General features: G+C 44.3%; 1 protein-coding gene and 2 non-coding genes across 9 annotated transcripts; all 3 read left to right on the forward strand.

The window, feature by feature from the left end:
* Positions 1 to 2,868: 2,868 nt before the first annotated feature.
* On the forward strand, positions 2,869 to 23,809 carry ATG16L1 (autophagy related 16 like 1). 7 transcript variants are annotated; one of them, XM_064720852.1, is made up of 19 exons: positions 2,869 to 3,143; positions 4,172 to 4,265; positions 6,426 to 6,531; positions 7,948 to 8,021; positions 8,210 to 8,461; positions 9,340 to 9,405; positions 11,606 to 11,692; positions 12,469 to 12,525; positions 12,725 to 12,772; positions 13,471 to 13,573; positions 15,555 to 15,660; positions 15,774 to 15,844; positions 17,314 to 17,385; positions 19,297 to 19,417; positions 20,257 to 20,362; positions 20,875 to 21,024; positions 21,419 to 21,466; positions 21,825 to 21,926; positions 22,323 to 23,809. In XM_064720852.1, exons 1-19 carry the CDS (start codon positions 3,029 to 3,031, stop codon positions 22,414 to 22,416), a joined length of 1,872 nt encoding a protein of 623 aa, XP_064576922.1. In that variant the 5' UTR covers positions 2,869 to 3,028; the 3' UTR covers positions 22,417 to 23,809. The 7 variants fall into 7 exon arrangements, with proteins under 7 accessions (XP_064576922.1, XP_064576921.1, XP_064576923.1 ...); XM_064720851.1 differs by having other exon boundaries at positions 2,870 to 3,143; positions 11,603 to 11,692; XM_064720855.1 differs by having other exon boundaries at positions 3,107 to 3,209; positions 11,603 to 11,692.
* On the forward strand, positions 13,785 to 14,054 carry LOC135452008 (small Cajal body-specific RNA 6). Its single transcript, XR_010441514.1, has one exon. It is a non-coding gene; the product is annotated as a small Cajal body-specific RNA 6 (non-coding RNA).
* Positions 16,194 to 16,456, forward strand: LOC135452007 (small Cajal body-specific RNA 6). The gene has a single exon (XR_010441513.1). It is a non-coding gene; the product is annotated as a small Cajal body-specific RNA 6 (non-coding RNA).
* Positions 23,810 to 24,883: the final 1,074 nt, after the last annotated feature.

A 24,883-nucleotide genomic window follows, 5' to 3' on the forward strand; every position in this document is an offset into this window, starting at 1 on the left:
CCTCCCAGTCTTAGTGAGAAAAGCCTGCTCTCAAAAATGAGCTGAAGGATTTTTTTCTGGAGGGGCTAAAAAAAAAAGCAGAGGGTTGGCAGTTCAAACTCAGTGAGGAACTTTGGGGCTGATTATATATTAAAGCCAAGGTAGAAGCCTCAGGAGAGTAGTTATTGAGTCTGGTCCTTGTATTTCTGTATCTTTGACTTTCCCTTTTCCTCATGCTTTGGTTGCTTTCCTCTTTGTCTGCAAAGGATAAAGACGTAGAGAAGAAGATTTGACAGGATGAATTGCTCTCAGCACTGCCCTTCAGGAGTTCAGTAACTATAGCTGTAGAATTAGGACTTAATCTTACGGTTATTATAAACGATCCAGACCCTGATCGTGGCAAAGAGTTACAAAAGTTTTATTGAGAACAATAAAAAAATTCACAAAACAAAAGGGACAGCGCTGGGAGTGTGGGCCAAATGCCAGAGGCTCGTGCACAAAATGGCAGCTCCACCTTTTATACCCCAGTGTTGTATCAGCTTATGCATATTTATTTTGATTTTACACTGTCCCACCCCATGGCACTCTTTTGGGCACTGAGGGAGCTTTGTCACTGTGGTCATCAAGGTTATCATTGGATGGAGTTCTACTCCTTTTAAGGTCGTGTCTCAAAGGTTTGGCTAGCAACAGTCTGTCCAATGTGAACTCATAAATCCACATTAAAACATACAAAACCATCCTCACAACTAGGCCATTGTAACAACATCAACCACTTTATATCATTAATATTAAACATTATAATATTTAATATCAATTCATATAATACCCTGTGAAAGCCAATTCCCATTAACTTGTTTCTCACATAGGTACAGGTAATTTTAAGTTTTTAAACAACTAATTTGATTTTATGATGTATCAGTAGAATGAAATAGCCTTTGTGCTTACACTTTGCCAATTCAACTTTACAGAGAATGCACACAACCTCGTGCATTGTGTACTTTGTAAGACAGAGCATGAACTATTATTAACTCAACCAGCAGCACACTCTCCTCCTGTCTAATAATGTAGTGAATCATCTATTTCACGCTGTTACAATTTCATAATTGCATCTTCATTTACTTACTCAAAAGAAAAACAAAGCAATTTAGGCAGTCCAAGACAAAAAGCATTATGAGTTCTGCCCGGCTTCTAATTAAATTACAATAATATGGTTACCTAACACATTACTTAGGAAGCTAATGTCAGGAAAATCCACAAACACCAGAGGCTTATGTCCAAAAGGAGGCAGAGGAGTCCTTCAACTTTATTCAAATAAAGGGAGAGAGTCCACCGGGCCATGCACCCACAGGCTTTTCTCTCTCAAGGCTTCAGAGGCACAGCCTCCCTTTTATCCTGAACCCCCAGTGTGTGTTCCTCTTCCCTTCCCCATGGGCTGAGCTGCTAGGGAGGTTCAGCCTTCCCAAACCGCTTACCCCACGTTCCCGCCTTGAACCTGGCATTTTACCCCAAAGTTCAGCCTTGTGCAGACTGGAGCCCAAACTGTCTGGGCCTGGTAAGGAACCTGCTCCCCAAAGTCAGTAGAGACATCATCACCCATTCCAAAGACGTTAATACCCATTTTTTCAGCCATCAGATTGTGAAGACATAAGCACACATTTTTCCGCTCATTAAGCAGTTGAAAGCAGAGCATTGGAGTGAGTTGTTATGGATTTTTACATTTGCCAGAGAACATGTGGCTTTTTCACGAGGCTGGCCAGAAGGTGGGAGTGCAGGGAGGGTTGCATAGTAGCTTCTACTATGTTCCAAATCAGGTTTTTTTTCCTAGAAAGCCTTATGCTCCATTTCATTTCACCACCCCCCTCCTTGAAGGCTGAGGTGGGGCTGTTCAGCCTCGAGAGGGGCCCTCATCCCTGTCTGCCCCTGTCCACAGGGAGAGCTCCAAGCAGAGCCCAGGCTCTGCCCTGGGGGCTCAGCAATGGCATCAGAGAAACGGGCAGGGACTGATCCCAACGAGTTCCCCCTACACAGAACTTCCCAGGGAAGTGCCCCAGCCCTGAAGAAAGTGCCCAGAAAGGATCTGGACTGTCCTTACAGGGGATAATACAGAATCCTCTGGATACAATCCAAGGCCCTGTGCTCTGGGACGGCCCTGCTGGAGCAGGGAGGTGGGGCCAGATGAGCCACTGTGGGCCCTCCCAGCCTGACCGCATCCCGTTATTCTGTGATTCCCCTGGCAGGCGACGAGCGTGGTGTCTGTAAAGGGGGGAAAGAGCACAAAGACACTCAACAAATGGCACTGCAGGTGTGATATTTGCATAGTGTAGTACAACATTCTCTCTGCTCTCTTGCTCTCCCTTAATAAATGTCTAATGTTCGCTCACAGTAACACCCGTGCTTTAACAGCGGCAGGCAGAGGCGTGGCGGCCGGACAGTCCCGCTGTCACACGGGCACCAGCCCTTCACCTCACCAAAGCCCCGCCGGTGCCACTGGCACGACACAGTGCTGCCAGCCCTGCGGGGACACGGAGCTGCGAGCGCTGTGCCCGCGGGCAGTCTGTGCGCATGCGCTGCTCCAACATGGCGGGTTGGCCACTCTCAAGATGGCGGCATTGCCGTGCTCAACGTGGGCGCAGGGCCGCTCTCAAGATGGCGCCTGCACGAAGGGCACAAAATGGCGCGGCGCGGGGCCTCCTCGCCTCAGAAAGTGCCTGTTCTCCCGCCTGAGGCTGACCCCGCCTCCGCTTTCGCAGCGCGATCTCGCGCGGCGCCATCCGGCCTGGGGGCACCGCTGCTGGGCTCGGCGGCGCCGGAGGCGGGCGGGCGGCGTCAGGCAGTGGCAGGGCAGCCTGTGTCGCGGTCGCGGCGCGCCGCACAGACGCGAGGGCCCCTGACGTAGCGCGGCGCCATGGCGGGTGTGGGGGCGCGGCCGCGGGCCCGGGCCTGGCTCTGAGGGGGCTCCCGCCGCCTCCCCGCGCTCCCGCCGCCTCTCTGACCCCCGCCCCGCCCGATCTGCCCGCCCCAGCCCGCTCCGGCCCGGCCTGCCGCCGAGATGGCGTCGGGGCTGCGCGCCGCCGGCTTCCCCCCCTGGAAGCGGCACATCGCGGAGGAGCTGCGGCGGCGGGACCGGCTGCAGCGCCAGGCGTTCGAGGAGATCATCGCCCAGTGTAAGCGGGGCCCGGCGGGGGCGCGGCCGAAGTAGCGCTTCTCTTCTCCCTCACCGATGCCCATCAGTATGTGCAGGGAGACTCTGCTCAGTGGGGAGGATGTGGAGTCTTCCTCTCTAGAGGTTTTCCAGAACTTGATTCACTGGTGCTCTGTGCTATGGCATGACCCTGCTTGAGCAGGGAGCTGGGACCTGGGGACCCGCTGTGCTTCTTTCCAGCCCGAATCATTCTGGGATTTCTCCTCTTCTTCAAAAGTGGGAAAGCCGTGTTGGGACAGGGTCCCAGGGGCCTCGGGCGAGCCATTTTCACGGGATTGTTTGGGACATATCTGTAATAACAGGAAAGCTGGAGTTTCTGCTTTATCGGGGAAAATAAGTAGTTGTTTCAGTTCTCTGAGGGGCTGGAGCGCTTTGTGCTCTGGACAGTGATTGAATGTCTGAATTGTCTGCACAATTCCCGCCCAGTTGCTTGTGGAACCGAGAACAATGGTGCTATTGACCCTGCTCATGGTCTTTTGTAAAATTTGGAGCCATCCAGGGGCCAGCACTCTCTGTTCAGGGCTTTCCTGCCCACCCCTCTCCTGCCTCAGCTGTGTCAGGATGGCAGGGGGGTCCCACACACTGTGGGAGAAAACAAACAGCAGAGCTGGGTTTGGCCTCTCTGCCAGGCCTGTTCTCCTGGTTGCTGTCCTTTGGGGATCTGCAGAGTGTGAACTTTGAACTACTCTGTTTTAGCAGATAGCCATGCACCTGAGAAGTTGCTCTGTCTTTCTCTATTAAGCTTTCATAAGACCAGCCCCACACGGTGCCTGGATTAATGAGGAGTTCATGGGGTTGTAGGTGGATGGTGCCTTAACCTGTTAAGATCAAAGAGGAGGGAGAACACAGTGATGTGGTGGAGGCTCATGTAGCATTTGGCTGTGTCACAGTAATTAAAGGGTCTAGATCACAGCTAGTGATCTAGGCAGGAGAAGATGGGACTCTGGATTTGCTTTCTGCTTGTCTTAAGTGCACTTTTTGCTCCTGCAGATAACAAGCTGCTGGAGAAGTCAGACCTTCATGCAGTGCTGGCTGATAAACTTCAAGCAGAAAAATATGACATACAGAGCAGACATGAGATCAGGTATGTAAGGCTCCTTTTTTGTCAGCTGCTGTTTGTTGTACACCTTGTAACCCAAACCTGTTTGATGCCTCACACAAACAACTCCCAGATCCCTACAGTGACTTGGCACACAAAAAACTTAAATTCTGGTGGACTGAATATAACTTATAGCTGTGTCTAAGCCTATGATGAAGTTACAATAGCTTTAGAGTATGTGGTACAGAAAGATCTGGCCAGGTTTGGGAAGGAAGCTGATTTATCACAAACTCATGGAACAGATGTGGACCACAATGAGCTGCTGCTCCTGGTCTGTTTGCCTTGAACACTTACAGTGTTTTCTGCTCTTCCTGTTGAGTATAGACTGGTTTAATGACTTCATTTCTTTCAATCTGTGTCATCACATGAAAGAGGAGAACAGAAATAAACTATGATTGCAAAGTGTCAGTCCTAAGTAAGCTCCAGATGCCAAAAGGAAGGTGTTTTGTGCCTGCTTTTTAATAGGATTTCTTGGGAAGCTTTGTCCCTAAGCTGGAGTAGCACTTGTGCTGAAGGCAGGGGTTGTGCTGCTGGTTCTGCTGTGTGCCAGAAGTGTCCCTTGGACAGCCTGTCTGTTCCAGGTGAGGGCTGGCCAGCTCTGCCCTCAGTGTACCTGAAGAGAAGGCAGGGCCAAGGAGCTCAGAATTCCTACTTCTGTAAAAATTGCTTTCTCTATTGAGGTTCTTTTTGCTCTTGGCCTGAAACCAGAACCCCTCTGGAGCAGGGAGCTGTATGAGCATGTACAATTGGATACAAAACAAATCAGTATAGCAGAGAGGGAAGAAGTTTCCTCCTGGGTTTACAGGAATTGCAGGCAAAGCTCCAGCAGGCTGATGTTAACACCCATGTAAAAGTTCTTAAAAGCTTTGTGATGGCTGTAGCTGTCTTGAACCATTTCAGTTTATGGGAATTGTGTTCTGACTGAATGCCATGTCTTAAGAGATGAGGCTGGACCAAATGTGGATGAGAAGAAAGACACAGAAGCAGCATCTGAAAGTAAACAGTCAGCTGAACTCTGGTACTGTGCTCAGTATATGACAGGTTTTTGAAACAAAATGACTTTTCTCATCCTAGATAGCTGAAGAAAGGTGTGTTTTCTTCCCTCAGGGTCAAGGAGTAGGATCTAGTGCTGGCTGTAGGGGTGTGTGTGAGTGGAGCTATAGGATGTGTTGGATATTACCACAGGACTTGGCTTCTTGTCTGTTTGCACACAATTTTTTGGAAATGCAGTTAGTGCAGCATTAGTTCAGTGAGGAGTTGGTTGATTGTTTCTTTAGAAGAGCATTAGGTTACTGATATCACTGTGAGACATTTGGATGGATTTCTGTTTCTCCCTGAACTTTACAACACAAAATGACTGCAGAAAGGGATGCAATTACCTTGTTCTGTTTGTCTGATATAATGATGTTTTAATTAAAATTATGATTTTTTAAGAAGCTGTAATTCAAAATACAGCTGATAATGTGCTCAGAGTCTGTGTGTATATACTTTAAAAAAACTTGGTTTTCTCTGCTCCTGCCTCTGTGTTTTCAGAGACACAAGTGATAAATGTTACATTTCATAGTTGTTTGGGGCAGAGGGTGATATAAATGTTCTTATATGTAAAAATTCGAGATTATCTCACAGTAATAGTGTTGAAAAACACAGTTAGTAACCACTTGAAAACTTAGGCACAAAAAGAGTATAGTCAGGCCAATGGAGGAGTGACTTGTCACACCTGAGACTGTAAACCCGAGGGCCTGGGAATACTCCCTTGGTTTCCTGGCTTTTGGTTCTGTACCCTCTCCATCTTGCATCTTCAAGTTCTACCACCTCCCTCCAGAACAAATCAGGGTGGTAAAATATTTGTAATTTTTTCCAGATTTTAGAGACTGTACTTCTAAGACTCAGTCATCTTCATGCAAATTTAAACAAAGCTAGTTATCTTCCCTTGGAGTTTGAATACTGGTTTAGAAATGTACAAAAAGTGAATCTAGTGCTCAGGAGATGTAACTTTCCAGTCCTGTGTGATTTGGTTTGTTATGAATCACCTGTGTCTCTGGTGTACAGAGCTTCCAAAGGAGGCAATGTCTGGACCTGGCAAAGGCACAGAAAGAACTGGATTGTAGTTTGGGACATGTCTTGTTCTTCTCTGTCCTGTTGCAGCCCAGGACACGATAGCACATGGAACGACGCTCAGCTGCAGGAGCTGGCCCAGCTGAAGATAAAGCACCAGGAGGAGCTGACTGAGCTGCACAAGAAACGTGGCGAGGTTGGAAAGTCTTATGTGCTCTGTGGTCCATGTGTGGCCTTTTGGGAGCCTGACCATGATTTTACCAGGCTCATTAATCATCATTTTTTCCTCCTTTCATCTCGAGTCTTTTTAAGCTTCCCCAATTTCTGATGATTAAAACCAACCAGACACAGGCTGGTCTGTAATACTGTCACCAGGAGATGAGAGCTTCTATTGTCAGCATAGCATGATTATTTAGTGCTGAGTTTTCTGCTTCATTAATAGGTTCTTAGCTGTATTAGAGGAGGAAGGAACTGATCTGGGCCACAGAGCTGTATATGACTCTAGTAACCTGAAAAGACTTAGAGTGAGTGGGGCGTAGGGGGCTGTGTGTGGTTTCACTGGTCTCCCTTTGCAGCACCAGCCAAGATTGAAAGAGCCACAGTGCTAAGCTGGAAAGGGAGTGCTGGTTCAGAGCCCAGGAGTTCTGTAACATTCTCACTTGGGCCTGGAGGAGAGGAAAAGCCAGACCTCTTGGATTTTATTTTGGGGGTTTTTTTTGACCAGGAGATAGGGAATTTCAACAGCAGAATTTGATTAATAAAAGCACAGCAGTGGACTGAATGAGTCTGAAACCTGAATGGGACTGCACACTTTCATAGGGAAAAGGTATGAATGGCCTGGAAAATGCTCCTTTGATCATGCCCCACTGGAGGTGTGAAGAAGCTCCAGAGTCAGCAGTTCTGAGCTTTCCAAAGAAGAGACTGTTTTCTCTGGGAGGTGTGCACCAAGTGGTTAGGGCGCTCAGAATAGTTTCTTTGCTTCCAGCCTGGTGTCCTAAAACCACTAACACAGGCAGGCACTCTTCCCAGAAATCAGTCTCCCTTCTTCCTGGGCAGCTGAGGCCATGCTGCTGGGTAAGGTATGAGCTGGCAGCTGCAGCTTGGCAGCATTGGCCTTTGCCTCTCTGTGCTCTGCAGGCACTCCACCAGCTACTTCCTCTGTGAGGAAACTCTTGGTGGCACCTGTGTTCACAGTGAGAGCTGTGTGTCTCCTGAAATGGCTGTCCTGGCCCTAACAGGATGATTTGTTTCTTGGTTGTCAGTACTCACTTGTTTACTTACTTGACAATTTTTAAATTCTGTATTGATTTTTCCACTACTAAAATTTCTTCTAATATACATTCTGTTTGGTCTGACTGTTAATGAAGCTTTTCGAGGGAAGAGAATGAGACAGCAAAGGACAGCAGCTTCTTGGCAATTTATTTTTGAAAGTGGATTCTCTGATTTAATGATCTTTGTAGCAGATCTGCATAGAAAGCTGGGGTAAAAAATACCTGAAATGTGTGATCCATGCTTTTAATGCTAGATTAGTCTGTGCTTGCACTGAAGGCTGCTCAGTATGTTATCCACTGACATCCCTGCAGTTTGTAATGAAATTTTCTCCTCTCTCCAGCTGGCCCAGTCTGTAATTGATTTAAACAACCAAATGCAGCAGAAGGACAAAGAGATGCAGATGAATGAAGCCAAGTGAGTAAGAGCTGTTTTGTCGGTGACCAGACTTCTGATGGAGTTCTTTATTGGAGTTATAATATTCTCTAGGAGTCTTAGCCCAGGGCTAAAAATGCCTTTGTGAGGCGTTGTGCAAACAGCAAGAGGAAGATGGCACAGGTCCCAAAGGAGGTCCTCATGTTTTGTATGTTTTGTTGCCATTCCAGGATTGCAGAGTATTTGCAAAAGATTTCTGAACTGGAAACAGAGTGCCAGGAATTGCGTAGCAAACTGCAAGATCTTGAGCGAGCTAATCAGACACTGAAAGATGAATATGATGCTCTCCAGATCACCTTCAATGCCTTGGAGGAGAAACTAAGGAAAACTACTGAGGACAACCAGGAGCTGGTCTCACGTTGGATGGCAGAGAAAGCACAAGAAGCCAATCGTTTGAATGCAGAAAATGAAAAGGATTCAAGGTGAGATCCATGACCTTTGTTTGATAAAACTGGTATGTTTTTCAGTTATGAGTGCATAGGATAAAACCAGATTTAGTTTTGACCTCTGAGATCTGTATTATTGCATAACACAGTGAGAGTCCAGAACTTTTTCCAGCTAACACAGACTGACACTGTGTTAAAACATTCCTGTCTTTTAAATGAATAAAACATGTTCTTTTGTTTCTTCAGCAACATTTAACTGTGTGCTGAAGATCATAAAACAGATAGAAACTGTGGGGTTCTGCTGGTATTATATTTGGACTTCTCTTGTTCATATTGCATCTTATCCTGCTCCTAGTTTTATCCTTTTTTGACTTGACTAACTCCAGTTTTTTGCATTCCTCTAGAATGAGCATCTGCCATGAGTGATGTAAAACTTACTGCAAAAGTAATTTTTTAAAAAAAGGCTTTTTTTCCTTGCAAAATAATTTTTCTTCTGAATTGCTTCAGCTTACTTGCCAGCTAATGATACCTGGAGACTGACCTATATTACAAGTCTCACAGTAGCTGGCAGTTTTGTATTAGCTTCACTAACATAATCATTACTTTGACAAGTTCTTACCCTCCAAGGTAGTGCGTATTCATATGGATCATAAAGGGCTATAGGTTCACTTTGCCTCATTGCCTCACTTGAGTGATCTTGTCTTTTGCTATTCACAATAAGAAAACTGCCTCTTCTGCTCAGAGTATCATGAAAAGCAGGATAAAACTAGAGCAGGGGACTGATTTTTTTTTTTTTTTTTTTTTTTTAATCCTATGAGGCCCATCAAAACTGTGCAGGGTAGCCTTTGGAATGGGATTAAGAAAATGTTGATTTTTTTCTTTCTTTCTTAATAACCTTGGGTTCTCTTTCTTAGGAGACGCCAGGCCAGGCTGCAGAAGGAGCTGGCAGAAGCTGCCAAAGAACCCTTGCCTGTTGAACCGTAAGCAGTCTTGGTTTACAGTCTCTTTCATCAGTTTGTGCCTCAGGTTTATGCAGAAGCATGATAAATGGTACCTTTGTTACTCCTAAACTGGGTGGTGTAGAGGAGTGTTGGCACTTCTTGTGTAAAGTCAGAAATGTGCAGTAACTCTCCCTACCTGAACTTACATAAGAAGGAGCTCTTTTAGGACTGAAAATAGATGCTTGGACTTTAAGTCCCAGGAATGGTTCATATGGTCAATAGATGTTGTTACAAAAATGTTTTCATATTGAGATATGTGCCTTTGGTCTTTAAGATAGTTTTTCATGAAACAGTGAAGTAATGAAACAATTACTCTGGAGATGCCTGGATTTAAAAATGTTAGACTATAAACATGCTCAAGGATTTCCTGTAGGAACAGGTACTAAGTGAATTAACCTGGGTGAAAATACCTGGCTTCCATACTGGTAGGGATTTATTGTCTGAGGGAAAAACAGTGGAGTACTTTACCTGGCAAGATGAAGAGAATCCCTCTAGTCCCTTGTTGTTGCCCTGCTGTGTTTGGCTCTCTGCTGTGGGATCAGGGGGCTGCAGGGAGCAGTGGGTGCTCCGAGCTGGGCTGATCAGGGTGTTTGTGTTTGCCCACCCTAGAACTGCTGCATCTGATGCTCTGTGCCTGGGCCCTGCTGAGCGGTGCCAGAGCAGCCTGCAGGCTTTTTCTGCAGGTCTTTTCTCTTTATGTTCACATCACAGACTCCCATTAAGTGCTGTGCTGCAAGCCCTTGCAAAGGAGAGAAGCAGTGCATCCCTCTGGAAGGGAGGCTGTGCAAAAGGCCAGGAGAGGAAGAGGGGCAGGTGGGAAGGGAGTATGAGACACCTGATAGCATAATTGCTTCTGTATACTACTCAAACTCTGCTTCAGAGATGGCCTTGATTTCTTCTTGATTTTATAGTTGGAGAGTTTGTGTTGTGTAAATGGGCTGCTTACTGAAGGGAAAAACTGCCCCATTTCAGGGGGTGTGCCCTGGTGTTTATATTCACTTAAAAATACATTGTTAACCTGGGAAGTTCTTTTGCTACACATAGTTTTAATAGCAGAAACTTTATGTTTTTAAAAATGAATATTAGCAGAACTTGATAGTATTTTCTTGAACCACAAGCTTGATACGTTCAATCAGCGAATATATTTTCTATAGTCTTTTCATGTATACTCTCCTCCAAAATCTTAGAATTTAAAGTGCAGCTATATTCTGAAATGAGAGATTAGTTGTTTTCGTCCTTTTAAATGCTTTTGCAGTTGAGTGTTATCTGATGGCACAATTTGGTTATTTAAATGCTGAATTTAAACTTCTCTTCAGTCAAATGGCATTAGTAAAGTGTGTTTAAAAATAGTTTGTCCTGCAAAATCAGCAGTGGAGGAAAAATCATCATGAAGGGAAAAATACTAGGCTGTCAGAGCCCATGGTGACTAATGGGAGAAATCTTCAGCACTAGCTGAGTAATTTAGCTGAATTAATTTATTGTACATGGGTTGGAATCTCACATTGTGTTCAGCTGACCACCAACACTTAACACTGGTGAGCAAAGCCAGCTCTCACACTTAATAGTGCTGTACCTGAATTACAACAGTGTAGAAAGTATTAGGGTGTCCTTGGTGTAGGTGAAGCAGGAAAATTCAATTAACCTCTTGTGCTTTCTTTAACACTTGCTTGTTTTGAAACAGCAAAAAAGGTGCTGATATCACCTGTACTTTGTCTTGCAGTAACTCATGCTTTTGTTGTTCTGTAACTGCTCCAGCAAGTATCATTCACTCTGTAGTGAAGCCTTGCTCATGTGGTGGGTTGTTACAATGCTGCATGTAGTTAGTACTACAGGCTGAAATAGGATGCCTGTATTAAAGAGAATCTGAAAAGGAGGTCTGAAAACAGAAAAAGGGGATGTGGAAATCCAGCCCTGCTGTCAGTGAGTGGAATTGGCAGCTGGAAAGAAAAATCCTGAAATTTAGTTGCTGTCTATATCCGTTTTCAGACACTGTGTGTTGAATTACATCTCTGACAGTTGCATCAGTGTGTGTTATCTGGGTCTACCCGTGTGTTGCTGCAGCTCCAGAAACCTGGGGTGTGCTGGCCATGGAACTGACAGGCCCTGGAACTGTGCCATCCTGTCAGTTGCTGCTGTCAGAGCCTGATTGAAAAGGAGGTGTTTTCTCTCACTTCAGCAGGGATGATGACATCGAAGTGCTTGCGGATGAAACCTCAGACACAGCTGAGGAAACCTCTCCGGTGCGAGCTGTCAGCCGGACGTCCAGGTGTGTGACCAGGAGGTTCCTGTAGCATGGCACTGAGGGAGAGCACGGGGCACAGTAGAGCTGCAACAGTGTTGGGAATGTAGCTTAGGTTTCTGGTTGCCTTTAGATGGAACACAGTTTAGTGCTTCTACCAGAGCAGTAGGAAGCTCATGTGCTGTACTCTCTGTTGCCATGCTTTAGATGTGCTGGTTTTCCTTTGCTGTTTTGACTGAATTACCCTAGTGCCTGAGAAATCTTTGTTTAATCTTGAAAACGAATATTTAAAAACGATATAGTTAATAATGTGGCTACCACAATGCCTGTTGTTTTATGCCTCCATTACTCTACAAGATATCAATGTGAATACTGATATCACAATAGCAATAGCTATTTGCAAATAGCTGGGTTTATCTGAAATGCTGAAAATAATCTTCACCTAGATTAAATGCATCTTGTTCTTTCTCTAAAATAGCAGTGAGTGGAAAGTAAGAGGAGGTAGTTATGTGACATCATGGATTAATTTGATTGAAATTTCAGACTTGGCAGACTGTTCTATCTGAACTCAGCAATTCACAGGTTGAGGTTGAGGGCCATTGAAGAAACTTCACCCACAGAATGTGTTCTGAGTTGTAGTTAGTGATGACTTTTGCACTGATGCCTGCCTTGGTGTTCTGTCTCTGGGCTGGGTCTGAGGGGAGGGAGTCTTTCCAGAGACATGTTGCTATGAAATGTGTTTGTATTGATCTTTGTGTGGAGAAGCTATTCACAAGGTTTAAACCTGTCCTCCCCTCCTTCAGTAAGCGACTCTCCCAGCCAGCTGGAGGCCTTCTGGACTCTATCAGTAATATCTTTGGGTAGGTTAGAACACTTTCACCTCCTTGTTTTGTTTATTGGTTTCAATGTACACCAAAATCTTGGTGATGCAGGGAATGCAAACAAGTATTTCCAGCCTTCCTTCTAGCTTCTGCCTTTCTTTATTTTTTCTTTTTTGTTCTCCTCAACTTCCTGTTTCTTCCATCTTGCCGTGTGCTGACCTCTGACCTTTCCCTCCAGTCTGTCTGAGTCTCCCCTTTTGGGACATCAGTCTTCTGATACTGCCAGGTGAAAACATTATCCACTCTTAGTCCAGCATGTGATTGTATTCCATTGAAGTAACGTGGAACCCTGCATTGTGCTGATTAGATTCTGCAGTTGATAACTCTGGTTAGAAACTATCAACAGTGAGAGAGGCAATGAGCCCCTCTCTGTGGAGAGAATCCATGGGGTTTGCTCTTACTTTCCACTGCACTTTGCTCCTTTAGTAGGGTTAATTACAATAAGTCGTTGAGTTCTGTGCTTTGTATCCAGAGTGGAGCCAGGCCTTCTAAGCTAAGCTCTGCAGTAGGTGGATGTCTTTGCTTAAATGGAGCAGCCCAAGCTTTGGAACACAGCCTTTTGCTGCCTGGGATGTAGTGCTGAAATGGTGTTGAGTCTTCCTAGACATAACAATGGAGCTGCAGCCAGTCCCATGTTCCCTTCCTATTGAAAACATTAAAACACTGCTCCAAAATGAGGTCAGTAATCAGTTCAGATAACTTATGTGGTGAACTGTGAAATATCTAAAGCTACAAGTGAATATAGTGTTACATGACAAATGTAATTTTTGAAAGATGGAATGAAAAAAAAGATGTTAAAAGCACCTTCCCCTATTTTTTACTTTCTGTACAGAGTAGTTAATTGACAGGTAGACAGCAGGATGAATTCAAGAGAAACAGTGTTCATTTCTCATTTTAAAATATTTTTGCTTTGTTTCATCTCAGGAGGCGTTCTCTGTCCTCATTCCCTGCACCCCAGGACAATGCAGAGCCACATCCAGGTGCCAGTAAAGAAGTGAGAGTGCCCACTACTGCCATTTGTGTCTTTGTGAGTACAGAAGGAATTCTCTGCTCTGCCATTCTGTGTTCTGGTTTTGGAGGAAGCGAATCCCCTATGTGGGAACTGATATCCTGAGACTCTTTCTGTTAGCACTGCCAAATAGGAAGGAATTCTTGGTTTGGTAGAATTCATTCCATTCCATTTTACTCTTACCCCACATGTTTCTCAGAGCCAGTGTGCTCAAGGTCTGTCTTACTGAGGTCGATGATGACAAAGAAGTTTTCTGAGGGCACAGGGAAATTCCACCCCATTACCCTTTGGCTCCCAGCAGTCCCTATTCTATCATGCCATAGTAGAGCAGTGATGGAGGAAGAGATTGCTGACAGTTTGGGATTAATTCAGTTCCAGTTCTCCACAGAAAAAGGAGTTGTGGCACCAAATGTAATCCAACAAACCTGGTGAAGAGGAGCTCGTGGTGATGGGGTGTTCTCACTGGCTGTGCATGATCAAAGGTTTTCAAGCTGAGACCTCCTTTATGTGTTCCTTGGCCTCACAAAGCCAAACCTAAATTTCTGTGCAAGTCATTGTCTTGTGACCGAAAGGAAGGTGTCTTGTAATGCAGCTGCTGGTTTGAATATGCCTCTGGAGCTTTTTTAGGCACTCCAGAGCTGGATGTGGGTTTTTCATGGATATTAAATGACTGATTTTCTTCATCCAGAGTATCAGTGGGGCTCATTACAGCAGGGAAGCATGTATAGTCTTGTCTGCCCTGCTACCATATTCTCTAGTGGAAGTTGTGGATGGAGGGAGTGGCAGTGTCACCTCAGGTGAGAGCAGGGTCATGACTGAAATGGCAGCTGGAGCTGGCTTGAATGGGGGACATCAGGTGAGGAGGTGTTAGGCTTTAGCTCAGTGTTTTGAGCCCAGGTGGAGGGTCAAGACATGTCTAGGTCTGGCAGAGCATTCTAGGAATTAATGCAAGGGCTCTGTGGCAGAGGTTGAGCCAATGCAGGGAGCAGACTGGGCTCACCTTTGGAGAGGCAAGTAGGAGGTGGAAAAGGCAGTCACTTCAGGTATAGCTTCTAGGCAAGGCCTTTCACCAGTTTTGCTGTGAATGGCTCCTCTGCATTTGCAGAAAGATCAGATTTGAAGTGTGATTAGCCTTAAATATGAGCTGGCAGACTACATTCAAGCAACAAATTCCATAAAAATACAGGTTTCCAGGAAAGCTGGTTTTGAAAGAGCACGTCCTGAAAATACTTAAAATGAATTACAATTGTGGTGGTAATACTGTGTAGGTAAGTAGTCTAAAGCTGTGAAATGAATAGAGGAATAAAAATTGAATTATTATTAAAATTAGCATAGGTTTTAAAAGTTCAAGTATTCAGAACATTAGGCTGTGAGAAGCAGGGGTGCTGGGAGGGGTCACTGCACCTGCAGAGAGGAGGCACAGCTTAAGCCCACGTCCTCTGCAAGCAGGTGCTGTCACACTTGTGCTGCAGAATCACCAGCACACCCAGTGAATGCAGTGCATCTGCTGTGCTGTTTCCTAGCAGACTTGCTTAACTCAAGCCTGACTTGAGTGTTCCGTGGTTGCATGAAGTGATTGGATCATGTCCCATGGCTGTCTCTAGATGGAGGAATGAAAAGTTACTTTCCTTCTACAGCACTTCAACTGTTACTGTTTTTTGTCCTGTCCTTTCCTAATTTTCTTTATTCTGGTGTGACTTAAGACCCTAATCTTAAGGAAGCATTCTAAGGCTTTTGGTAGTTTGTTATTGCTGCTGAGTCCTTGCTGCTGGTTTTTTTTTTTGATGTGCCTTTGTTTTTCCTTCAGATATGGATCGGCCCTTTTGCTGTCTGTGCACCACCAGCCACAGCAGAATTCCAGTCTGTGGTTGTATTTCCTCTGAAAGATGCACAGCTGTGATTCTGTGTAACCTTCAACTTGTGTAGCTTTCTGCTCTGTGGGTTATGGGTGTGTGCTAATTCCCTTTTGGGCGCCTGTTGTGTTCCTTGCCCTCCTCAGGATGCACATGATGGGGAGGTGAACGCGGTGCAGTTCAGCCCTGGCTCCCGGTTACTAGCAACAGGAGGCATGGACCGGAGGGTTAAGCTTTGGGAAGTCTTGGGAGGTAAACCTTTTTGCTTTGGGGCATGGTGGGATGCTAAAAGAATTCATTTTTTGGGTCATTTTGTGGCAACTCTAATCCATTGCTCAAGTTTTTGTTCATCTTTCTCTGTGCAGATAGGTGTGAGCCCAAAGGTTCCCTCTCTGGCAGTAATGCTGGGATTACAAGCATAGAGTTTGATAGTGCTGTGAGTATCTGTGCAATGTCCACTGTTTGTAGTTGGGAATAAATTAATGGAATTATGTTGTTCTCTACTATTGTTTCCATTCTAATTGAAGTTACCTAAGAAATGAGTTAAAACATGAAAGTAGCTGAAATTGTACAATAGACCTGTATTTGAAAAGATGCAGTCTGTAATTCTGATCCTTGCCTTACAATTCAGATGATGATATGCAGCTCAGCCATTGGCTGGTATGGATTTTTGTTTAAAGTAAAAAATTAGCATTCCACTGAATCTGGCATAACAGCACAGAAGAAGCAAATACACTGAGGCTTTATTTCTGTCAAGTTTTTCTTTTCCATATGTGCTTTACTGAGGTCTGTGATGAATAGTAAAAGGTCTGATTATCCCAAGACTTGCAGTTCCATGCCCTCTTCTCCCAGCAGTTTCTCCCCAGCCATGGCAGAGCAATGGTGTGGCTGGCAGAGTGTTTGCTGACAGTGTGAGATGTGCTCAGGTCATGTTCACCTGGAGCATTGGAGGCATGACTGAGATCAGCATCCAACAGTCCTGCTTGAAGGAGTTTGGGGTCTTGGATTGGTCTAACTGGACATGTGATCTGACTTTTCTGCTGAGACCTCTTCCATAGCACAAAGCTGATATGATTTCTGCCATTTGGTGATTCTCTGTGCTAAATTATGATACACACCCAAGAGGATCCTTCTTTTGGACACTGACCAGCTCATTAGAGATGTGCTGTTAATCTGCAGGAGAAACTAGTCCTGAGGTTTGGCAAGTTGCTTGAACACACTTGCTGTGAGAATTGCCTGGATGAGATACCAAAGGGTTACAAGGATTCAGGAAGGTATTTTGTGATGGACACGAGTGCAAGCATAAATTTTGTGGTGGCCGTTCTCCATCATGGGTGACCTGTGAAAGCCCTAAGCCTTTAAGCCACAAACAAGTCAATTTCTCTCTCCTCAGGCAGATTTAATTTTTGAGATCTTAACTTAAAATGCTAGAATTTTAACAAAAATGGCAAGAATCAGGCTAATTCCACTCTGAGACCTTTCTAAGCAGTGGAGGTAGATGATGCAGGGCTTTTTTCCCCTGAGGAAAAAAAAAAAAAAAAAAAAAACCAAATAAAAAAGAGGAAAGCAACCCCACAACAGATGAGGGTAGAATGCATTTTCTTGTAGAAGGGAAAGATGAATGTCCTTTTTCTGGTCTGGTTATTGTTATAATTGGTACACATTATTCTTTTTATAATCTAATATAGCCATGTACAAACCCTTCCATTTTGGGGAGAAGCAGGTGCCACAGCCCTTTGGTGAGGCTTACATTAGCTTTCCATACTGGCATTTGCTGCTGTGGTTTTGGTTTTATTCCTTTTTTCCCTTGACAAAATAGCACTAATATGGTTTTAATGGAAATATTTTAATTTGGTTTGCATATCGACTAGCAGAAGGAATTTGAAAGGAATCTTGTGTTTGCAGGGTTCTTACCTCTTAGCTGCTTCAAATGACTTTGCCAGCAGAATCTGGACAGTTGATGACAATCGATTACGGGTGAGTCTTGCTAGGCAAAGGAGTTTTTTCTGTCTTGTATTCTCTGTTTTGTTTAATGGGTACATGGCAGTTTTGGAAGTTGGGCATTTACAGACACTTTTAATAGTTCCTTTTGTTGAGAGGTTCTTTATCTCTTGAAGGTCTTCACAGCAAGACCTAAAATACTGTGTTGATCTCCACACAGCCTTGCAGGAAGCTCCAGTTACTGTGTATTTTCCCAACACAACCCCCCACTAGAAAAACCTTGCCACATAAAGTGTGTGCACACTTTTTTGTACCCCTCTGGGGAACTTTAAATGCTTCTTATGATTTATGGAGAGCCACCTCAATGTTTCAGCCTCTCTCAAAGGACAGGCTGCTGAAAAGGGCTTTGCAGAAGATAAAGAGGGACTTTTGTTTTAAGTCAGGAGCAGCATTCTTGAAAAGGAGCCCTCTGCCTGGCTGACCAAGGCAGCAAGCCTCAACATGTTGCACATCATCCTCAGTGTCTTTTGAAAGGTTCCTCCTTTCCTCCCAAGTACTTTGTACTTGTATTCTTCTCTAACAGTTGGCTCTGATTTGAAAATAATCCTTTGAGAGACCAGAAGAAAAGTTTCACAGCTTTCCAAGAGCCTTTTTAAATTGTCATTTCCTAGGTACACTTTTCCTCAACTTCTTATTTTAGTAAGGTACTACTGTGATGTTCAGATCTTCTGACATTTCAGTGTTGGTTATAACCAGCAGATGCCCTGTAATTCATTGGGTAGTTCTCAGTGTGGGCATGTCAAGTCTCAGGAAAGTGAAGAGTATCAGTTCTTTTGCACCTTCTCCTTGGCTGCAAAACCTACTATTGGATGTGGATTATAGTGAATACAAGTTTAGCAGACAGATTACTCACTGCAAAAGGTTAGTTACACCTGCAGGCATTCACATAATCTTCCTGTAATTCTTTGGAGTGCACTCATTGTTTCCAAAATGAAATAGTCCTCTCTGTTTCAAGTGTGAGCACTGTGGACTCTCCATGGTTTGCACATAAGCAGGATGTTCTAAAGCTGAAATCACTAAACTGTGCCAAAACTCCCTGCCTAAACATAACAGCTGCTTGTGATGTCTGTGCAGCAAGGGCAGAAGGGAGATGCAGAGTGGAAGATAGATCCTCCTTGCTGGAGTTTGTGTTCCTTTCTCAAGACAAGGTGGTCTTTTTGGGATGATGTTTTGGGGTTTTTTTCCCAAACTTAGCTCCAATTTCTTTCCATTCTTAAGGGCTTTTATTTTGTGTTTCCCCAAGCCCAGATTGCTTTGTGTAATTTGATATTCTGTTGAGTATTTTTTAAAAAAATCTTAACTATCTACAAAGATTTGTCTTGTTTTTCATCACTCTTACTTTAGTAATTCATTGTTTTTTTGGTGATTTAGTATGTAAATGTTGAGCAATTCTAAGTGAATGTGGTTCATGTGAGAGCCTCCTTCTGCACTTAAAGAAGCTGCTGTAGGGAGTTTTTCTGAAATCCCTGGTTGTCTCAGCTTTCAGGCTTTAAGATGTAATAACAATTGAGACTTGATACCCTCTTGTGTCCTCGAGGGAAGCTCCATATGAAAGCAGAAAGGCACAATTTCCATTTTCAGCATGCTTTAACCCCTGGATTGTCCTGCAAGGCTGTGTTGCAATTGCCATCTGTCCAGGAAATGTAGGTGTACAGAGTGTTGAGGAAGGAGCTGGCAGGTTCCTGAGTAACTGGAGAAACTGCAGCAAAAGGTGACCTGTGTTTCCCAGCTCCAGGCTGGACTCTGATAATTAACACTCCTACTCAATAGTGATCTCTGTTTACCTGCAATAGATGTTTTTTCTGCCAAGCAAAGCAGGAGACATGCAAATTACAATTTGAGAAAGTGGAAATCCTCAGTTTGACCGTGTCAATCTTGTGTCCCCAGCACACCCTTACAGGTCACAGTGGTAAAGTTCTGTCAGCCAAGTTCCTGCTGGACAATGCACGGATTGTTTCGGGAAGTCATGACCGGACCCTCAAGCTCTGGGACCTCCGCAGCAAAGTTTGTAAGGAAGCTTAAATTCCATCTTTCATCCTTTCATTCAGGTTTTGTGCTTCTGCTGAATGCTCCTGGCAGTCTGGTGTCAGATCAATTATTGAATCTTTTTGCCAGTATAAAAATAGAAAAAGCTAGGAGTCATCCCATTTTGTGTTATTCTTTAAGTAAGTGAATTCTTTCTGCCTGTTAACTGGAATAAGAAATCCTGTGTGTGCAGGAAGCACTGTTAATGCCATTACACTGAGAGCAGCTGGTTTTGGGAGTGGTCTTTGTTTACCAGTCTGGGAATGGGTATTTTAGTCTTCCACTAAAAACTTGGAGCCAGGCCAGGTTTTTAACTCTGAGGTGGATGGAAGTGTCTCTTGGAAAAATACCAAAAATTTCAGCATCTCAAATGAAGGAGTTGCTAGGATCCGGGTTTTTCTTTGGGAGCAACACCTTCTTTCCTTGTTTTTTCTCCTACTGGGGGCTCTTAAACCTGCTTGTACTGAGAGAGCATTTGAGAGTCAAAGTTACCTTGATACCTGAATTGCAAACATAGGTTCAAGGAGACAGATTCATGTTGTTTAATAGTAGCAAATTATAGCTGGCTAAATATGAAATGGAAGTAAAGCAGCTGTCATGGGAACCTTTCAAGTCCTGGCAAAGGAGATTGAGAAAGGGCAGAGAGGTTGAAGACTTAATCAGGATTATTTTAAGACTGTTTGTCCTGTGCCACTCCTTGGGCACTGCTCTGTGTTGCCACTGTATGGTGGGGGAAGGGTTTGGGGATTATTTTCTGTCTCAGTTTTCATCAGTTTGGACAATGTGAATTTAAGCATGTCACCATTGGTTTCTCCTTTTTAGGTATAAAAACAGTGTTTGCAGGATCTAGCTGCAATGACATCGTGTGTACTGAGCAGTGTGTAATGAGTGGACATTTTGATAAGAAAATTCGTTTCTGGGATATCAGGTAAAACTATTGTAGCAGAGGTTATGGTGTATTAGTGGTTATGGGTTTACTGTCAGGTTAATCTGAAGCAGGGAACTCTTTTTCCTGAACTTGCTAGCTGGGGAGACTGTTACAAAAGCAACAAAAAGCTATTAAAGAGACTTTTGTTACTCTTTTTAGGCTATATTATAGATTTGTGGGCCTTTTGTTGGGGTTTTTTTTTTTGTTTTTTTTTGGGGATGCCATTTCTTTTCTGGAAAGACAGCATACTTGGTGGGAAGTATTTTTCATTGTTCAGTACTTGCTGTTCTAGGGTGGGGTTGTGAGGAAAGTAGTGTCTTAACTGTTTGCTGGAAATGCTGTCCCCAAGGTGGGATCTAGCTTGGGAAAGAAACAAAATGTAAGAATAAACCAGTAATCCTTTTTCATCTCTTCCACACTGGGACAAGTCAAAGTTTTGATGCGCTGGTTTGGCTTCTGGACCCTAGTTCACAGCTGTCTTTTTTCTTTTTCTTTCCCCTTTCTGTCTTTAGGACTGAAAGCATAGTAAAAGAACTGGAGCTGTTTGGAAGAATCACAGCTCTGGACCTGAACCCGGAGCGAACAGAGCTTCTGACCTGTTCCCGTGATGACCTGCTCAAGATCATTGATCTGCGGGTCAGTGCTGTCAAGCAGACCTTCAGGTGAGTGCATTCCTCACAGGAGCACTGTGAATTTCAGGACCTTGTATTGTGGGTTATCCTTAGTGCTGGAGTGGTTTCCAGGACCTCTGTGGGACAGCAGTCTCCTCACTTTGCTTTTCTATATGGCAAAGTTCTCTAGAATGTCTAGAAACAGCAAAGATCTGCTCTAATGGATCTTCTCATGTTTCTCTTTAAAGAAGGCAGCTAGGCTTAGAAGTCTGTGTTCTAAAGGAAAGAATTTCTTCAGGTGCCATTGAGAGAAAGGTGTATGAGAAACATGAATTGGGATAAAGGGATGCTGGAGTTTATTCTAAACCATACAGAAATCCTTAACATTGTCTTTAGTATCTCTTCTCATAAATGAGTTAACAGTTATGTGATTCTAACTTTCCAGTGCCCAGGGATTCAAATGTGGCTCTGACTGGACAAGAGTTGTGTTCAGGTAAGGTCAGACATAAACAAGATACCTGATAAACCTTTCCCCAGCTAAACTGAGTGATTCCTGGTGCTTGACTGCAGTGGTCCCCAGTTACAGCTAGAAAAACGGAGCAGAGTTTGTAATTTGTCCCAGGTTACCTCTTGGTCAAGCCAGAGTGTATCTGTAAATATTGATCCAATTTCTTGGAATTGCTCTGATTTCAAAGTGCTTTCATCTCTTAGTATTAGCAGGTGATAACACTAAAAGACTATTTAATGCCAAGTTGCTTGCTTAGGAAGTTGTGGGTGGAATGATGATGTGAGCTGAAAATTGCTGACTTGCAAATTGTTCTTTGCCTGTTGCACCTGGTCTGATGTGACAGCCCTGATGGTAACTATGTGGCTGCTGGCTCAGCTGATGGGGCCCTCTACATCTGGAATGTGCTTACTGGGAAATTGGAGAGGACGCTTGCAAAGCATCACAGGTGAGGGAAGTGGAACATGCAGCCTAGGCTGGGGATCTGGGTTGTGGATCTTGCTGAGCTAGCAAGAAATTGGAGTTGTACAGCTTTACAGCTTTTATTGGCATGTGAGAATAATTAATATGCAAAGTCTTTGTGGATTCATGGCAGTATTTTCTAGATTGAATTAGATTAGATGTGTTGTTATCTTGTTAAACTGATATATGATTCTAGTAAAGTGCATTCCATATGTTTTGAAGAAATTGTACCTCCCTCAGACTTATTAAAAGCCCAATCTCTTGAGATGTGAGAAAGTGGGTTTTTTAATTGGCAATAAGAGTATTACAGTATTTCATTCCAGTGCCAAGTGCTGTTGTGGAATTCAGCTTTTTTTAAACTGACTCTTGCCTTCCTTTTCAGTTCTTCTATCAATGCAGTCACGTGGTCACCATCGGGTGCCCACGTGGTCAGTGTGGACAAAGGAAACAAGGCTGTGCTGTGGGCTGAGTTCTGACTGCCGGAGGGTGAGAGGCTGAGTGTGCTGGTGCTGCTCCGTGCCTGCACAGCATGGAGACCCGAGCCCACATCCATCCAGAGTCAGGATATGGACAAGCACATGGGCTTTGCTTTCCAGAGGGAAGTTCTAAAGCAATGGAGAAAGGAGCCTGAGTCAGAGACTTCTCATGGCCAAAACTGCACTGTGGCACTTGGACTCAGAGTGGGATTAGCTGTTGTAGATGGAGAATGCTACTTAGTCATGCCTTTACTTGCAGTATCTATGCACCACGTGGAGCTGAAGATACTAGCGGGATTCCTCACCAGACAGCTGTGCCAAATATCCTGTCACACAAATGTATCTACAGCACTTCTGAGGTGGAAACTTTGGAAAGAAGTCATTGTGTGTGCTGACTTAAAGCATGTTCTGTCTCCTGTGTTCTGTTCTGGTGGCCTAGTTCAGGCATGGGGTGAGAAGATCCTGAAACACGTCCTAGGCAGTTTGAAGTGTTGGAACAGCTTTTAAAGAGGGTCTCCCATGGCTCTGACAGCTCTGCCTTTGAGTCATCAGCTCATTTTAGATCTGTTCTGATCCTGGCACAGGCTCTCCAGCACTATCCTGTGAACTCTGTGTATCGGTTCTTGAGGCAACGGTTTGTTTGTTCTTCGGGACTTCTGCACCCTTGTGCTGAAATGCCCTTCAACAGCTTGGGCATCACAAAATAGGAGGTTTTTTAATCTTTTTATACCACAGGCAGTTTGATTAGTTGGTGTGAGGAGAGAGCTAAGCTTGGTGAGGTTGTCCTAGGAGTTGTGCTGCAGTGATGAGGAATGTAGTAATCCTGTGACTTCAGTCCTGGAATACAGACGTTTGGTTCCTTTTTCTGTTCATCCGTCCTGTCCTGGCGGCTGTCAGTACCCAGGGGAGCAGTGGCATCAAATCCCAAATGCATTGTTTTGGTGCTGGCAATTCCAGGCCACTTGCCCCGTTCCTGAGCACACGTGCAATATTCCCGTTTGCGCTGGAGCCCTCTGTGGTACGGAGCGGTGTCTGAGCTCTGTTCCTGTTCTGGCACCCTGAACCATGATGTGTCTGAGTGTGAGCTACCTGGCATATCCTTATCCAGCCAAACCTTTCCACATCATCTGGGCCTCAAGACAAGCCACCAGCGTTTTATTGCCTTTTTATTTGCACTTTATTTTCTTCTTTCCCGATAGTGTTTTACTATGGAAGTGTGTTCTGTGGAGGGGCTGGGTTGGGGGAGCTGGGCTGACAGGCTCCCTCTAACCCAGCCTTTCGCACAGACACTTTCTGCAGAGGGGAATTAGAGTACATGGGGCAAAGTTTTTATTTATTCAGCTGCCCATAAAAACTTGATTGTAAATAAACTTGTGTTCTGCTTTTAAAACCCCACACTGCTCTGATTTATTTATTTGTGCATCTGTGTGCGAGATCTTGTTTGGAATAAGTGCAGAGGGGGATCTGAAATGCCATTTTCCTGGTGAGTTGTGGAATTTGGTGTCAAGGGGGAAAAAGGATAATGATCTTAGCTTGGGGCTAGATGTCCTGCAGGTGCAGCCTGGGCTTGCACTGTCTCAGTAGTCCTGCCTTGAGACTGAAGAAAGTCTTGCCTCATTGAACAAGTGCCTCTGTCTCTGTCCTTGAAAGGTTGATGTATTGTTGGATGTTTGAGATAAACTACTGAACTGAGGAAATCAGGATCTGTATTTCAAACACTGCTAAAAATAGATGTCTTTTTCTGCTGTGAGGCTTTGACGGCTAGCTTGTCAAGTTTTTAAGGCAGGAATTGGAGTTGCACATTTCTTTAAAAACACAAAAACCCTTTTGAAGATGTTGCTCTGGTTCCAGCTTCAGAGTGATGAAGTAAAGTCTTCAGCTCTTCAGTGTAAAAATTTCATAACCACTAGCTGTCACTGGCCACCCTCTGTTTCTCATCAGAAAATAAGCTTTTATTCAGCTCATGGATGTAAGAACTGCAGCAAAAATGGAAAGCTGGCATTCTGAACAGTTTCTAAGGGCAAGGTATTTTTTCTTTGCCTGTTGCAGTGGCATATGGTCCTTGAAAAGGCACCTGCCACGAGTCCAGGTGACCTTGGTTACTGCAGGAAAGCAGATCACGAAGTGGCAAGTCAGCATGATGAAAGATTATTGGGAGATTAGCATAATAAAACTGCAGGCTTTGCTGAGGAGGATCAGAATGGGTTTAGGATGTTTAGAATTTAGACTGCTGCACTTGTGTTTTTCTAGAGCATGGACACAGATCTTACCCAAAGGGCTTTGCTAGTCCCATTGATGCTGTTATGAAGCAGGTTAATAATGCTGAAGGATAGAAGCCAGCTAGCTAAATCCTTAAGCATTTTAGATTAGGGTTCCTTAGCACCAAGGTATGTAAGACATTCTAGTGAGCAATTTTAACTTTTCTTTTCCTATATTTTGATTACTTCTATTGCCTCCTTTTCTGCTC

This window comes from Zonotrichia leucophrys, chromosome 9, assembly GCF_028769735.1.
Source record: "Zonotrichia leucophrys gambelii isolate GWCS_2022_RI chromosome 9, RI_Zleu_2.0, whole genome shotgun sequence".
In the NCBI taxonomy this organism is placed as follows: Eukaryota; Metazoa; Chordata; class Aves; order Passeriformes; family Passerellidae; genus Zonotrichia; species Zonotrichia leucophrys.